Source organism: Branchiostoma belcheri, unplaced genomic scaffold (assembly GCF_001625305.1).
Source record: "Branchiostoma belcheri isolate BF01 breed outbred unplaced genomic scaffold, Haploidv18h27 scaffold47, whole genome shotgun sequence".
NCBI lineage: Eukaryota > Metazoa > Chordata > Leptocardii > Amphioxiformes > Branchiostomatidae > Branchiostoma > Branchiostoma belcheri.
Genome location: NW_017804098.1, coordinates 829165 through 844995, shown reverse-complemented (window position 1 = coordinate 844995; position 15831 = coordinate 829165). Strand labels below are relative to the sequence as shown.

Sequence of the window (15831 nt, the reverse complement as noted above, 5' to 3'; positions counted from 1 at the left end):
TCCATCCTGTTTGGAACTTGTTACTCTTTTTCTCATTGAGTTCTTTTTTTTCCGTTGCAAAAAGAGATGAAATATGATGATGAATGGATATTGTATCGCCAAAAAGTTGTCCAAAACACATATTTGCAGTTCGTCTATGGTAGTCATGGAAATCAATGTGTTTCCTCTCTTCGGAGATGTAAATGAGAAGTGGCGGTACCGATCAGAAAGCATGTACTTCACCACGTGAGGTTCTTGTGCTTTGGGCTGTTGTTGAGGGGTCCGGTTCAGTCAATGCATGGTGCCGTCTGGGAATCTGACAAATAGATTTCCTAGGCTTCTTCTGACACAAGCCAGTAATGCTAATTTGTTACGGGTAATCTAGAGTCAATAGTTCGTGCAGTGACGCAAGGAAAAACCGGCGCCAGGACATCCTTTTTGTGCAGACTCCGTCACCAAGGATGTTCTCCTCCACCAGGAACCGCCACCATTCTGTCACTAGATGTACCGTGTCTTTTGATAGAAGCTCCTAACCTTGGTCTTAAAATGTGTGCAAATTAAAATTTCTAGACGAAAATTCACTGTGTTAAACCTCGCTCCTTGATTATGATTAAACCAACGAGGTCGAGGTTAAAAATCCCTTGGTTTAACATTTATCTGAGAACTGTCACTTCAGAAAACTGCTGGAAAGAGGGGAGGTCCCGTCTTGTTTACTTTATCATAAGTTTATGATTTATGTATTTATCATCCCATTTTCCCGTCTATTCATTGACATTAAAAACGAATCCATTGTCAGGAAATATCCCCATGCCGACCCTTATATCCGTTGACTAGTACATCCACCGTCTGTTTCGAGAAATCACTTTGAGAATCCAGTGAACCTGACGTGTAGAAAGTCGCTCTGTCACTTTTAATAGGGCAAGCAGGTCTACAAGGAAACAATAATAACGTTAGCTTCGTATCCATAGTACAGTAACCTCCAAGAACAAGGATTCCTCCAACCAAGAAGTTGACTCCTTGTTCCAAAAGAATGGTCAGAATACAGAGCATAATAACAAAACGTCGCGATCTTCTCCTCTTGATTAAATCTGCTAACAGATATTATTTCGTCAACGATCAGTACATGGTTTCTAACGCTATACTGTACATGTACAACATCTTGTCATGTCATGTCTTCACTACGGTTAAGTTATTCTTCTTCTGTAACCATGGAAGTAAACGCAGTGCCCGCATCGTGACCTCACGATGCGCTCATCAGATGTTCAGAGAAGAACGGGTGGTGGAATTTTGCCCGTGAAGACAATGCTGGGAAAAGTCACGACTACAGATTCCGCGCATTTGGACTACTGTCCCTCTCCGCGGGAATCTCTCATCGCCTTCATGCTAATCGGGCCGACAACAATAGGGCGCGCTACGGTGTGAAGTATGTCATCTCCACACAAAGGTGATACTCATACATACCGATTACCGCATCTCGCCGCCCGCCTCCACTGGGACAACAGTTCGTGGGGAATTCGTGGGAAAATTCTGCCCGGTGATAACGGGGGGAGGAGATACCAGGTGACAGGACTTCCCACATTTGCGGAAGTTGTCTTTGACATGTAGGTCAGAATAAAGGAGCTAATTTTGGGGTCCATTATTTCACACGAGGAGGAGGGCATGTTGTCTGCCGTTTGACCTCCCTGAAGGGGTGTAATTGACAAAAAGCATAAGGCAATTTTCCGACATTGATCGTGGCCTCCTTAGAGGTACTGACAAAAAAGCTTTGAATTCGGTAATTCCATACAGAATTTGCCTTTGTATCATAAAAAGGCAAGGTAGTTGTCACTTGTCATGGTATAGGTACACTATATATGGATTATACAGCATTTAAATCAAAGACTGGGTAAAATATATAAAAATGAAGACTGGGTAAAAATTTCGGACCCATTGCGAAAATACAAGGAGGGTCATTACAGGTGCTGCGGGAACAGACGCACTGTAGACAAACTAAAAACACAACCAAGATCAGAATAAGAAAGACCTCCTGTAAGGAAGAAGACCACCAGGTAGACAAGACAATTTGTTGCCGCGCGCCCGTTCTTTTGATCTGGGACAGTGTGTCGAGCTTACGCTTGGTCTGACATGATCTAAATGGTCCTAAATAGCGCGGCACGGACCGACATCCGCGTCCTTTTTCTGGGTCTCCTTGCCTAATGTAAGCCAAAACGGCGTTGCACAAGACAATGCTGTGGGGTATTCACAGATATCCTGGCCATGTAGGGTGACCCGTGCTGCCTTCCGGATACAAATATTTACATTCTGCGACGGTATTTTCCCCTGAACCGGTGTTACCCTGGGTGTTACTGAAAGGGTTGAAAGGTAAGTCAGGTGCCGCCAGGGGGACCACTTGGTGCGCGGCGTGGGGATGGTGTAACGTTCCGTATGAACGTTGTGTTCTCATTCCGATCGCGTGCCTCACAAGGCCAGGGTCATTGTATAATGGAACTAAATCCGAGCAGCGGCTGTGTACATGTTTTCTGCTGCTTTGTTTTCAGGTTGCGAGGTTCGCTGTTTCCGTTTCCTCTCGAGCATTTCAAAAGACGCCCGCCTCATGAATAGATGGAGTGCTGATGTCGTCTTTGACACGCTTTACCGTTACTCTTGGCGTTGACCCGTTTGTCTGAAAGTCAACACCAAAACATTACATCATGAAACGTCCCCCTGTGACCGTTTAAATAACCGTTAGGTCGCTGCCAACGTTCTCAGTGTTGCCTGATTGAGTCCCATGTACATTTGTAAGGACCTAAAATTAGCCTACGGTCAACCACCTGTTTGAATTTAGGGCGGACCATTTGCAGAGGGAGGAAGTATTAGACGTCCGCACATGGCCTGAGCACACGACAGCAGCGTTACAAACTACCTGTCCTCAGAGTTGTGGTTAACACTGTGGGCGTGGTAGTGGGAGGTGCAACAACAGAGACGTCTGCTTGTGGTACCTCCGTGACCTAAAAAAAGAGAGAGGAAACATATAACATACTTGTTTTGGGTTGAAACTATGACGGCGACTCAGCGGACTTATATAATCATGTAACGTTACGTGTTACTAGTAGTACTATTACTGTGAACAACTTGGTGTGCCCTCCCAAGCAGACACACACAAAGATATGAATGACCTCTCTGAAGAAATAGTTTTATTATAAAGGAAAAGCTGTGCTCATCTGGTCTTACCACTACTCCTCAGTTGCCAGGCATTAGGCATGTTCTATATAGAATACAACACGGTGTATTCCGTATCGCCCGAGGTACCAGCCCGACCGCGCGTCGGATCTCCCTCCGGCCGAAAAAATTATATAATGATGTAGGCAAAATGAAGTCACAACGGCAAGGAGGGTCTAGCGAAATTGAAATAGCACTTCATTACCAACAAAATATTGTTAAAGTTAGGTTGTAAAATCAACGGATTTCATTTCACAGGGTCTGCTATGTTAGAAACAATGACCGCCGGCTGTCTGGTGTGCAAGACACGTCATAGCTTTTTGTTGAGCTTGTCAGGACCTGTTTTTGTTCAAACGTCGTGACTGTCACCAAACAAGGGTGATGTAATATTAATCTATTAATGTATTGCGTGACGACCCGTGTCGCAAACCGTAGACTGTGAGCTGCTTGTGTTTGTAGTCCTGACGTAATTCTATACGCTAACAGTTAAAATCCTAAATGTTACATTGATCATGGACGTGGCGTTTGTTGATTTTTAAAATTATGGAAGTTAGCGTGACTCAGGAAAGCCGTTAGAAAAATAATGGTTACTGGTACTATCTGGTAGCGTCTGTTTGTTAACGTTATTAGTAACAGTGGCTTGCTTCTATTCACCTCTCAGATCTACGAAAAACACCAAAACGTCGACAATTATCATACATATTAGTCAGATCACGTTGACTCAGCCACTAATAAGTGATGCGAATCCGTGCTACCCATTGGTCGGGGAGGATCAAAGGCGCCGAAATGCCCAATGGCTGTACTGGTGATGTCATTTGTCAGCGGTAACCAATCAACAGGCACCTAGAGCCGTACATGTAGCCAGCAGTTGTGGCAACTGGTACCACTTCCAGTTCCCGACCCGCAAGAGGCGTACGCGTCAAAATATCTGACTCGCAGACGTTTTAGGTGAAACTATTGGCTGTTGATCGTGGCGTCGTGGTCCAGTCTATTCCTTGTGAATTTGATAATCTTCGGTTTGACACGATCGGCGAAGAACGTCAGTGTTTTGGTGATTCTTGTGGGCTCGGATCACGGCAGCTTGGCAGCGTAAGGTCCCACCCACCCCGGCGGGCCCGTGTTTTCGGCGTTAGGTCACAAGCCCAAAAGTGTCCACTCATCTGAACATACGGACTACAACAAGGGACATGCCCCCTCAACTCCTGGAACACACCACAAGTCCGCTGTTACCGGAGGACGGTAGAATGTCGCCCTCCGAAAGAGTGGTAAAATGCGTACTTGTCGGAGACGGGGCGGTGGGCAAAACAAGCATGGTCGTCAGCTATACCACGAACGGCTACCCTACTGAGTACGTGCCTACGGCATTCGACAACTACTCAGGTAAGCTTCACATACGTCACCTGGTACAAAATTTGGTTTTCTGAGTCTGCTATTATGGTTAATTTTGAGTACAAATGTTCAACGTGCTCTACTGTCCTCATGTGACTGCTTGACAGATAGCCTGTGGAATTCTTGCATAATTTGCCACATCGTGTTCCCAGTCTTACATCTGTGACGGGTTTTCTAACGATTTCAATCAAGGCTGTTGCATTTTTTGTATAAAACAGCTGTTTGATTGTCGTTAGATAAGAACACGCTAAGTTAAAACATTGAGAGCTTTCCTATATTTGTCTCGATGTGGGAGGGAATATTTTCACCATCGTGGTAATTACGGGGTGGGTCGTGTGAGGAAACTTTCCCACAAGAATGTCCTCCAACAACATGTAACGTCTCCGGAATCCTTGAACATAACTATTACATGAATCAAACGCACAATGGGTTCCCGAAATGAAACGCCCCTCATTCTCAGAATAATTTTGCTCCCCACGATGTCATTACTAGTAATGTTTTGGCGGTTCTCAGGTTTTGACTCTGTCCAGACGTATGCAATGTAAAACACACACGTCTGATGGCAACTTGACACCTCGATGTAACATCAACATTCACACGCGCTTGTTTTCTGTGTTTTGTACAGTGGTGGTAACAGTGGACGAGAAGCCTGTGAGACTACAGCTCTGTGACACAGCGGGACAGGTGAGTTTGAGTTCTTGTGTGTTGTTATGCACCCCTCGCGCCCACCCACACGACCTACATCAGTCCGAGTCCGTCTACCGTGACTCCCTCCCTTTGTGTACCCTGGGCCGTGTGTGTGCCGATCTGGCCTCATAAGTATTTACTTGGTCGGACTGAAACGCAAGCCGCGCGTTCTTCTCTTGGGTGGAAACCTTAGCAGGGAGGGAGGCCGGGCTAAGGGTGGTCTGTATCGGACTGCTGGCTTGTTCACCCACCGTGTTTCATGCATGAATAACCAGCAACTGTCAGGGGTCAGAGACGCATGATTGCCTTCACACAAAATGACCAGAGATCGTTTCCGCTCGCCCTAAAGAAGAAGGTTCCGCTAAGTTAAAAAAAATCCATTTCTCCCTGTTCCTCAATATATTGTCGGGAATAAAAGCAATTTTGAAGATCTCTAACAGAACAAAAGAGGAGGAGGTGATAATTGTTAAATGTTAGTTAGAAACACATCTTGTTATCACTTAACAGTTTATTTACATTCAATGAGTGGACTGTTTATGTATCCCAGTATCGGCTTTGGGACATTTTCCCATGTCTCTCAGTTTTTGCTTTTCACACCATTGTCCCTGCACTGCAGGTATATTAATTTGGCTGACACTGGATTAATCTTGTTTGATGGTGTCCCTTTTTGTGGCTTGTGCTATTACCATACCAAACAATGGGCCAGCTTTGCTCAGGACCGTGAGAACTCGAGGCTTGCCTCATCAGTTGATTTGGTACACAATGCCTTGGCTAGTTTACAAGTCATCAGAACATGGGGTCCCAGGCTTTCTTGTGTGGGAAGCAAGTTTATTGTTTTTATTTAAAGTAGGATTATCCCCAGACCTTTGATGTTACCACACCACTCATCCTTTTATTTTTGTCTTTTCTTCCAGGATGAGTTTGATAATCTACGGCCACTCTGCTACCCACAGACCGACGTGTTCTTCGTGTGCTTCAGTGTAGTCTGCCCAACCTCCTTCAACAACCTGGTAGAGAAGTGGGTACCAGAAGTTCGGAGACATTGCCCCAAGACCCCCATCATTCTAGTGGGGACACAGTCGGACTTGAGAGAAAGTGTGAATGTTTTGATTGACTTGGCAAGATATGGGGAGAAGCCAGTAAGCGAATCAGAAGCTCGGTTGCGGGCACATGAAGTAGGTGCCATGGCATACATGGAGTGCTCCTCACTGACTCAGAAAAACTTGAAGGAGGCATTTGACTCTGCAATCATCAGTGGAATTGAGTACCAGGACAGCAGGAAAGGAAAGAAGTGCAAGGACAAGCCGTACAAGCCTAAGCCTGTCAAGCCTGTGAAGCAGCCCAACAAGGCCAAACCAAAACCCAACAGGAGTTCATTGGCAACGGAAAAGGCAAAGGAGGGCTGGAAAAAGTTTTGCTGCTTTCTAGCATCATAGTGACACTAATGAAATCAGGAACTTTCCCAAGGACTTGTATGGGAAAAGTTTATATATGCTGCAACAAGAACAAGTTCCTCACAGGTAAACAGAAGTTCAGAAGTCTTGATGCCTGTTTCTTACTCAAGGAACACTAGTATGCAACTGAACAGTTGTCATGGTTACCAACCTGTTTGCTGAATGTCTAAAGGTGGAACAAAGTTGTACATAATATTTTGCTATTTATCATGTAATATAATGGAATTCAACACAAGGGGCAATTGTAGTTTGCTTATTGAAACTAACGTATTTGGAGAGCTAGCTGTGTTACAATTGTTGCATCTTGCCTAAATCTGCTCAGTTTTCTTTCATATGTACATGTGTATGTCATGATAGCATTTCCACTTTTACTGGCCATTTTTGTCTCATGAGTTTTGTGCACCGGAGTCATAAACAAGGACACATAAGCTGTTGTATATTGACCTTTTATTCCTTCAGCTCCAGACATTTCAGAGGCATCAGTGCCCAGCAATGTTGTTTTCAGAAAGTCAGCTACTGTTCAACACAAAGTTTATTCCTTCCACTGGTTAGTCTCCCTGCAGAGCTTGTGTTGACTCCTTTTGAACAGAATGCAGTCAATAGTTTCATTGTCAGATTTTTTCCATGCTGAGCAAAAGTGTAAATATACTTGTTACATACTGGATTTTCTCATGACAGTCATGGAAAAATTGGCAAGACTGGTACAGAAGCATGTGATGCTGAAAGTTTAAAGCACATTCCTGTGTCAAAAATGTTGCATCGGAACATGAAATAAACAAGAATGATGTCTAAGACAGAATGGTGATTGACTGAATTTTGGTACATGTAGTATACTTTTGGTAGTGTGATTTACAACCAGTGCAAGAAATTCAGATTGACTATGAGACATTTAAGAATTGTGTTGAGAGCAACCCTTTGCCACTGTCCTTTCAAAATCAATAACTAAAATAGATTGTGGCATTTAAAAAGTGAAAAAAAATTCTGAATGGTTACAATATAAGATTCACCACTGGTCTACACTGTTGAATGTTCACACAATTAAAAACATGCTCCGCTGCATACCTTGCTGATAGCAATCTGAATGAAAAGTCAGTATATCTTGAACTGTCAGCTGGTTTGGGAACGTACATGTTTGTCTCTTGGTTTGACTTTGTAAGAAACATTGCCTGTTACACAAAGCTACTAACACAAAGCAGTCCCGTGATGAGATTCTTTTAGGAAAGGAATGTCCAACCTTATTGGGGATCTAGCCTTTCAAGCATGGTTGAAAAAGAGTGAATGGCAGCCACCCAACTCCTGTTAGCTACCCTCACAATAGGCTGAATGTGATCAAAGGTAGCCGGGTGCCCTGGCTCCAGGCTTTCTCTGGCAACGTGATGAATTGTGTGGCCAGCAGGAACAATGCAATGTGGGAATCATAGTTCCATGTTGCTCCTTAAGTGTTTTCTTGAGACTCAAGGCTGCAGATTCACTGACTGAGTTGTTGCTGTACTGTTTAGTCACATTACCTAACTGTAGTCTAAAAGGTCATAAAATGTCACCTTAATTTGTGACTTCCATAACAAAGATCCGATTGCCTGAAGCAGTTGACCCCTGAAGACATAGGTAGGCATCCTACCACATTTTTGTGGGCAGGAAAGCTACCTTTCACCCCTGCTGATAAGCATCACCTGTCAATCACTGGCTACACCCTAATGTCTGCTGGAAAATCACAACAAATGCAAGGCTCTTTGTTCAATACATGAAATGTACCAGGCTTAGACAAGTCATGAATCAATCTGATCACATAACTGGAATATACCATAAACTTGGACTCTTCAGGATTCTGTGATTGCATGAAACCTACCATGGCTTACTAGTATCTGGAGTTGTCCATGAACCACCACATCTGCAGGGTGACACTCAGTCTAAAGGTCCATATCAATGAAGTGGGCTGCAGCTGCTCTAAGTTCAATGTCCTGAACTCCAATTTATCACACAGATGTAGCTGCCCTATTGCAAGTCTCTGTGATATTTCATACCAGTCTACAACATTGCATGACAGGAATTCTCAAGTTCAAGTGTGCACAGCAGATAGCTTCACAAGTCTTTTTTTTTACATTTTGACAATTCCTAGTGAAAAAGGCCAGATGTAAGTAAGTTACTGCAGTGTCAGGCATAAGAGTAACAAGCCTGAAGCAAGTGATTTGCAGGAATTACGTTGGTATTATAATTGATATTGCTCAAAGCGAGTATCCCTGTAAACATCAGTGCTATCTTGGAAACTGATAAAATCTCTGGATATGGAAACATTTCTAAAAATAGCACTTGAAGTATGACAAAAGCCTCTGAAGCATTTCTGGATAGTCCTAATTGCCAATCACTTTTGAAAAACATAAACAGAAGACCAAGGAACTACAAACATCCTGCTGCTATATTTATATTCCAATCTTTTGTTCATTTTCATATTTATAACTTGTGGGTCCAGCTTTTTGCCTGGGCTGGCAGTAACATCAACAATTTATACATATGCAAGTGAATTGATTTTCTTCTTAGAAGACAAAAATGGGAATTGTTGACATTTCACATGGGCTTACATTTAACCATTGTTCAATGATAACAATGTTAGACCTGTACAGGATAGTGAAGTGAAGCCATACAAGCAATAGCATTAATGGAGTGATATGCTGTTGGCGTGGTCTAAGAGATCATGGAGGTAGAAAAAAGGAATTTTACCTCCATGAAGAGATTGAACATCAACATGTTCATGAATTATACATGCACTGTGTCTGTTGACTTCCTTGTGGAGCAATAGATTTTCAATTAGAGATCATTACATTATTTAAGTCCTGCTCTCAATTTTCAGAATGAATTATTTACAACCTGAAGACAAGTAAGTTTTAGTAAGTAAATAGAAACAGCAGGGTACCTATCTCTTAAGCATTATGTCAGTCAACCATGTCACATTGTGCACCTGGGGTTTTTGGGAAATGAATTATCAAAACATCAGTTGTCTACGGAATGGTACCCATGGAGTAGCCTCCTGTGCAGGCCCTGCGGCGGTGGGGAAGAGTTTATTTTAACACGTTATTTTAATATAGCCGGCCATCCTACATAGCCGCCGAGAGAAGGTTGCTTTCCGCCTGTGGAGCCAGCAAATGATTTTCCTTGATATGGATAATAGCAACTAGACTCTAAAGCAAACTACATACAATTGTCTCCAGAAATATATGCATATTGCCACAAAATATCCTAGTGACATGAACTTCTTTCAAAGCAACTTTTCACACTTCTTTTGTGGGAAAAGTTTATGTAATTCAGTGAGTCCAGAGAACCTTAATGAAGGAAGTGCGTTGTCTTGAAAAGAGATTTACAAGAGACCCTGTCAGGTCTGGTAGTAACAATATAGGCAGAAGACCATAATATTATAATTTTTCACTCTGGCTACCCTTTGGTATACTAGTAATCCCAACAGGGTTGAGTAACAAACTGCAATATTGTGGACACATTGTCCTCAATGGCCATGAGAAGGTTTAATGTTGGCACTGCTATGAGGACTGACAAGCCAGGTGACTGTCACCCTCAGGATTACTTTGCCACCCAACTTGGTACAGCAGGCCAAGGACTTTGAAATACACATGCCTTTCTCTAGCAAAGTAATCCAGCTGTTCGAGTACTGACTGAGTCCCCCAAAGAAGATATTAGATGTAAAATATTTCTAGACTGCCCATGGCAATATAGCTGTTTCCGAATCTTTGGAGTGGATCACTGATGCTAGAATGAGCAGCTCTTCTGCTACTTATTGATAACTATATCAAATAGACAAAATTAGTGAGAGTTGCACATGAGAATGAAGTCCATATTGTCAATAATCATTGAATTGACATGTTGGTGCTCACTATGCATGAGAAAATCAAATTGTTCCAATCATTCATGCCATTATTATTGAGTGTTGGATTTAATCACACCCATGATCTTTTCTGACCTGAAGTTCATACCTGCTAAGCAGCCAAACATCGATAATTGATAGTGGAAGGGGACCGCACCTACATGTATACGATAAGTTGCACATGATAGCCAAGTTTTCTTCCAGTACATTACAAATAACATCTACCATGATAGGGTAAAGTTCAACATGCATCAGCATTGAGCAGTACTTTGTAACCTCTGGGTCTAGTCCCTATTACTAGAAATTAAAGAAAAAAAAGCAATCATTTTTCTGATTCAGTAATTTTTCTCCTAGGAGAATTATGTTCTTTGATCACTGTCTACCTTCTTTACTTCAGCATACTAAGTGGTCCATTAACACCTGTCTTTTCTCTACAAACTTTCATTTCTTACACACAGGTGTCTGTTAAACAACACTTGAAAAGTCGCCAAACTCTTTTTTCATTGAAAACATCCTCTCAGCAGGCTTTTGTTCAGCCAAATGTTGGTGTCTTGTCACACTGCAGGGGAGGCGTATTATACTAGCAAGCATCTTCTGTAGTTTAAACTTGTCTGTATACAACACAAGAGAACAGCAGGTGAGCTGTAGTGTTGTCTATATCAACTCTATTCTCAAGGTCTTTGTTCACAGACAATAGGTCACACCTGTGTGAAAACAATTCACAGTTGAAAGAAAAACTAAAAAGGGATAAGATAGTATTTTGACAAGCTCACACAATGTTTTATTCATGCTACTGTAATCTCCACCCCACCTTCTTGAACAACCCTTGGACTGCCTGCATCTACCAATGACCAAGGAATTACTTCTGATGGTAATTTTTAGCCTTGATACTAGTAATCTATGTGGAAATGGCTTCAGAAGTATTGGCTCGCTCCTGAGAGAATGAAACACAAAATGAATGACATAGGAAGTGTATTGTTGAAACAACAGGATTAAAATGTTCACACCTACCAAGCAAAACAAAGTTCTTACAACCAAGGACATAATGTCCTTGTTACAACATTTCAATAGATATTTCAGGCTTGATATTTTGCATTGTCAGTGAAATGTCACAATTATAACTTTTTTTCTTGTCAAAAGCCAACAATGGCTAGACTGTTTCAAAGCTACTGCCTTCTGAACTGTTTCCCAATCCCAAGTTACTAGAAACCCAGACCAGTGTGTACTTGAGCATGACCCATAACACGGAGGAACATCAGCCTTAGTAAGGTTTGATGCTATTCCATGCATGGCAACTTGTAACCAAAATAAAAAGCAAAATGAAGTGTTTCTTTTCAGACTTTATTCACCTGAGAACACATACAAGAACTTGTGCCAAGTCACATACACTTTTTACAACCATAACTTAAATGAGCATACTCTTATTTCTTTTTACTATGGGTTCAAGTTAGCTCAATTGATGATTCAGCAAAGCAGTGACGAAGGAGTTACTGACTTGACTGACCAGTGGAGCAGACAGTGGTGGGATATGGAACTTGTGTTTTCACAACAGGTGTTCAATGTCAGATGGCAAACCAGCACAGAACCGGTTGGATTTGGGGAATGTGTTGACATCCTCTGTGGGAAGACTGTAATGTGTACTAATAATTTCTTGGACTGGTGACAATATATGTACAATGTACTTGTAATCCAGGCTATTAGGGAAGCATACTGCTCATTTTCTCCTTTTCCGGTCTTCCGGGGAGTGTTGTGTTGTGCCTGCTGGGTAACCACGTTTCCTCCTTTTCTTGGAAGAATAACAATGAACCTATTTCTGAAAAGCCGCTGGTTCATTCCAGCCCTGTTTGAAAACTTTACTAGACATGTATCAGCACTTCATGTGCAGGAATGATAATCAACTATGGACATGGCAAGTTTTTAGGCTGTGCATTGAATTTTTTGTTATTCGTAACTACAGAAAAGGCCATATTTTTCTGCTGCAAAAATCTGGTCACGTGGCTGTATTAGAGCTATGCTGTTTCAAATCATTTACTTACTAGATGACAGCTTTTCCCATTTGCAGTCCTCTGTCATTAGAATCACCTTTAGTTTTCTACATTGAAGAAATAAAACGTTATGTATAAACTTGACACATCTCACTACGTGTATACTTTAAACTTTGGAGTTATTGGAGCTATCTTTATGTAATTTGTTTGATGTCATTTTTTACCCCTGACATCTGAGAAGGAAGAAATGTTCTGTAGAGAAACTGGAGAAGCCTGTCCATAATCAGCAGATCTTTTCTGGCAGGAAACACAGGCTATGGCCAGCTGATCCTACTTTGTGCAAGTAGGAGATACCAGTAAATCAAATTCAGCATGTCACTTCCAGAGCATGTAACAACTTTTGTGGGTATCAATGGCCATCCATAAGACCCTGAAGGGAAAAACAACAAGTAAGTTTTTTTGGTCAATGCCAAGTTGAATGCATCCAGCAAAACTGTGGTACAATCCCCCTTAAATGGCAAAGGACACCTTCATTTTGCAAAGGCACATACTTTCTACAATGTTTATGTCCGAAGTTCTTGCTGCATTGCCAAGAAAGAATAAAGATATATTACAGTAAGATACAAATTCCCAAAAAACAATTTGGGTAGCCTAGACTTGAGTTAAGCAAAGTATTATGTAGTTAGCAAAGTAATCAGTCGCAGGTGGTAAAGGTAAGGTATTTAAGGCCAATGCATCCTTGGCAACAAACCATAATAGTTTGTGCTAGTACTGCTGCCAAGTGTTCTAATTTCCTTTATCAAGTGCAGTACCAATATTGTCAACTCTTAGCATCCATGACTACTGAGTGGGACTTGCTGCAGGGCATATGTGACTGCCTGGTCAGGTACTCTGGTATGCAGCAAGTAATCTTGAGGTAAACATCGTGACACCTGTCGTGGTCAAACATGGTCTCACCTGTCATGGGGTGAGATGCTCAGAGTGTCTGACACAAGTATGACTTAGAAATATGTTTTTGTGCATTGTATCTCTCAAACACTCAAGGATTTGATAATCCCATTGAAAAAATTGTCAAAATCTGGGGAGTTGAGTGAAGTCAAACTTGTGTGGAGATGTTCATTTGTGAGATACCCATTGTGGACTTGGTTGTTTTGAAAGAATGCAAAGATAAACCAATTGTGGCATCCATTTATTTCATCTAATAAAAGAGATGCTAAAATAAATAGTTCGGAACAATGCAGGTGTGTGTGTATGTGGGGATATCTTGAAATGTCAAAGATTCCTGCCCCAGTGAAGTTTGAAGATGGATCAGTCCTTGACAAATATATTTCTCAAGGTTTGGGGAATAAGTTTTCTCATGCACAGCTGCCACCTGTTAGGTTGATAGGAATAACTATGAAGGCTTCCTGCATCTGGTTTTGCTCAGGCAGGAGGTGTTTCCCTTGTTTCCCCTAAACATTATGTCATCCTGAGATGTTGACAAAACAGTGTATCTGTCACTGACTCCCTTTCTACATACAACTGTGCACAGGCTACTGCATTTCACAGAGGTTTGCCTGGAGCTATGCACAATACAACACCAGTTTGAAGCCACCTCAGAACACTAAGTTTTGATGGCATACCCAGATAACAACTGAATGCGGCAATTAATTTGTGTCAGGAAGGCTTCCGCTGGCCTAACATAACTCTCAAACAACATGACTGTTTATTGCAGTCTTGTTTAGCTACCTGCTTTCTTTATCAAGACATCCCAACCATTTGCACTATGTTATCACTGTTTGCTAGGCAGTTCATTAACACCTGAGTCCGTACCTCATTATTCAACCAAATTGCTAGTGTTCTGCTGATTACAAAGAACAACCATCCATTATGCCTGGGGAGGACTTGTAGCTGCACCCTTTCTGAAAGGTCCAAAGAAACAAATGATATTTCCAGCCTGAGAGTAAACCTGAACTGCTGGCTTTGTTGGGTGACAATATGTTAATCTTGTTTATGGTGAAATTTTTCTCACACCTTAACAGTATGGAATATTTCCAACTCAACAATGTCCAAATGAAGGGAGTATGATAAGGACATATCAGTATCTGGTTGTAGATTTTTATAAACCAGTGTCCATGTTTTAAGCTAGAAATTTGGTTGACTGGAAAATGATTGAAACAGATGACTATGTAAAAGACGGTTTTTAAACCTCCTTTATTACATATTGCCTTTTTACAACAAAACTTGATAATACTACCAGTATGTATAATGTGATATGTTTGTCTTCAATTGATACGCACTGAGTCTTTGTGAATGGATTTTTCAATTATTTTTATTCACACCTCAAAAAGGTTTCTGGGAGACAATTACAGTCTTATCATAACAACGAATTTTGCTCACTTGAGATGACATCATTAGATCAGGCAGGGGCTTACTACCACAATAGACTACAGTAACTCTTCCCCCATTATCATTCCAACAGCAAGAAGAAGGATTGCTCATGGGAACATGTCACAACCTGATGAGGATTGTGCTTGGTGATGGAAGGCCAATGCATCCTTATTACAATTTCTAAGTTTCACTTTTTCATAGATAACAATTTTGATCTTTTTCAAAGAAAAGTACAAATGTAACTGATATAACATCCTTGGTTGAATGCATCATTCATATGGTGATATTTACAGCATGTGTCTGTAGCAATCACTGCTAGCATGAGGTCATCCTAAACCATAGTAACCAATCAGATCTCTTATCAATGTTCTAATCCTGGGCCCTGGAGATTTGGCATTTATGGTAATGATTCAGGAGAAGTCTCTCAAATTAGATATGACTACATTGCCTGGCCTCCACAAGTTTTTGCCAAAATTGGATACATTTTGTAATGCATTGGCTCACATGTCTAGCTTTGTTTGCTAACAAGGTGTGTATCCTATCCATAAAAAAAGGGCCATCTATGTTATAGAATACCATCTTCAAGACATTAACATTCTTTAGTGATGACATCATGTCTTATACAAACTCATCAATCAGACCTCTCCTCCTTCAAGTATTGCACTACAAACAGGTCCTGATGGGTATGATGAGCCTTTCAAGCCCCATCTTCCAAATCAGAACAAACCAATCATAGGCTGATCACACCTACGCCTATTTCCACAGACTCACACTGGCCACAGTTACGCAAATTACCACTGAAGTGTTTGTCAAGCAAGTAAAGTCGGCATGCTCAAGCCTAGCACAGAACCCAAGCCATAAGGGCAAGACATTCACTGTCACATCAAGCCCCCGTTATGCC

The 15831-nt window shown here is 41.6% G+C and overlaps 1 protein-coding gene across 1 annotated transcript; it reads left to right on the top strand.

Moving 5' to 3' along the window:
* The first annotated feature begins 4037 nt into the window (after positions 1–4037).
* Positions 4038–7506, top strand: LOC109479179 (cdc42 homolog). Its single transcript, XM_019781070.1, has 3 exons — positions 4038–4557; positions 5192–5250; positions 6168–7506. The coding sequence occupies exons 1-3, from the start codon at positions 4365–4367 to the stop codon at positions 6687–6689; spliced, it is 774 nt and encodes a 257-aa protein (XP_019636629.1). The 5' UTR covers positions 4038–4364; the 3' UTR covers positions 6690–7506.
* The last annotated feature ends 8325 nt before the right edge of the window (positions 7507–15831 follow it).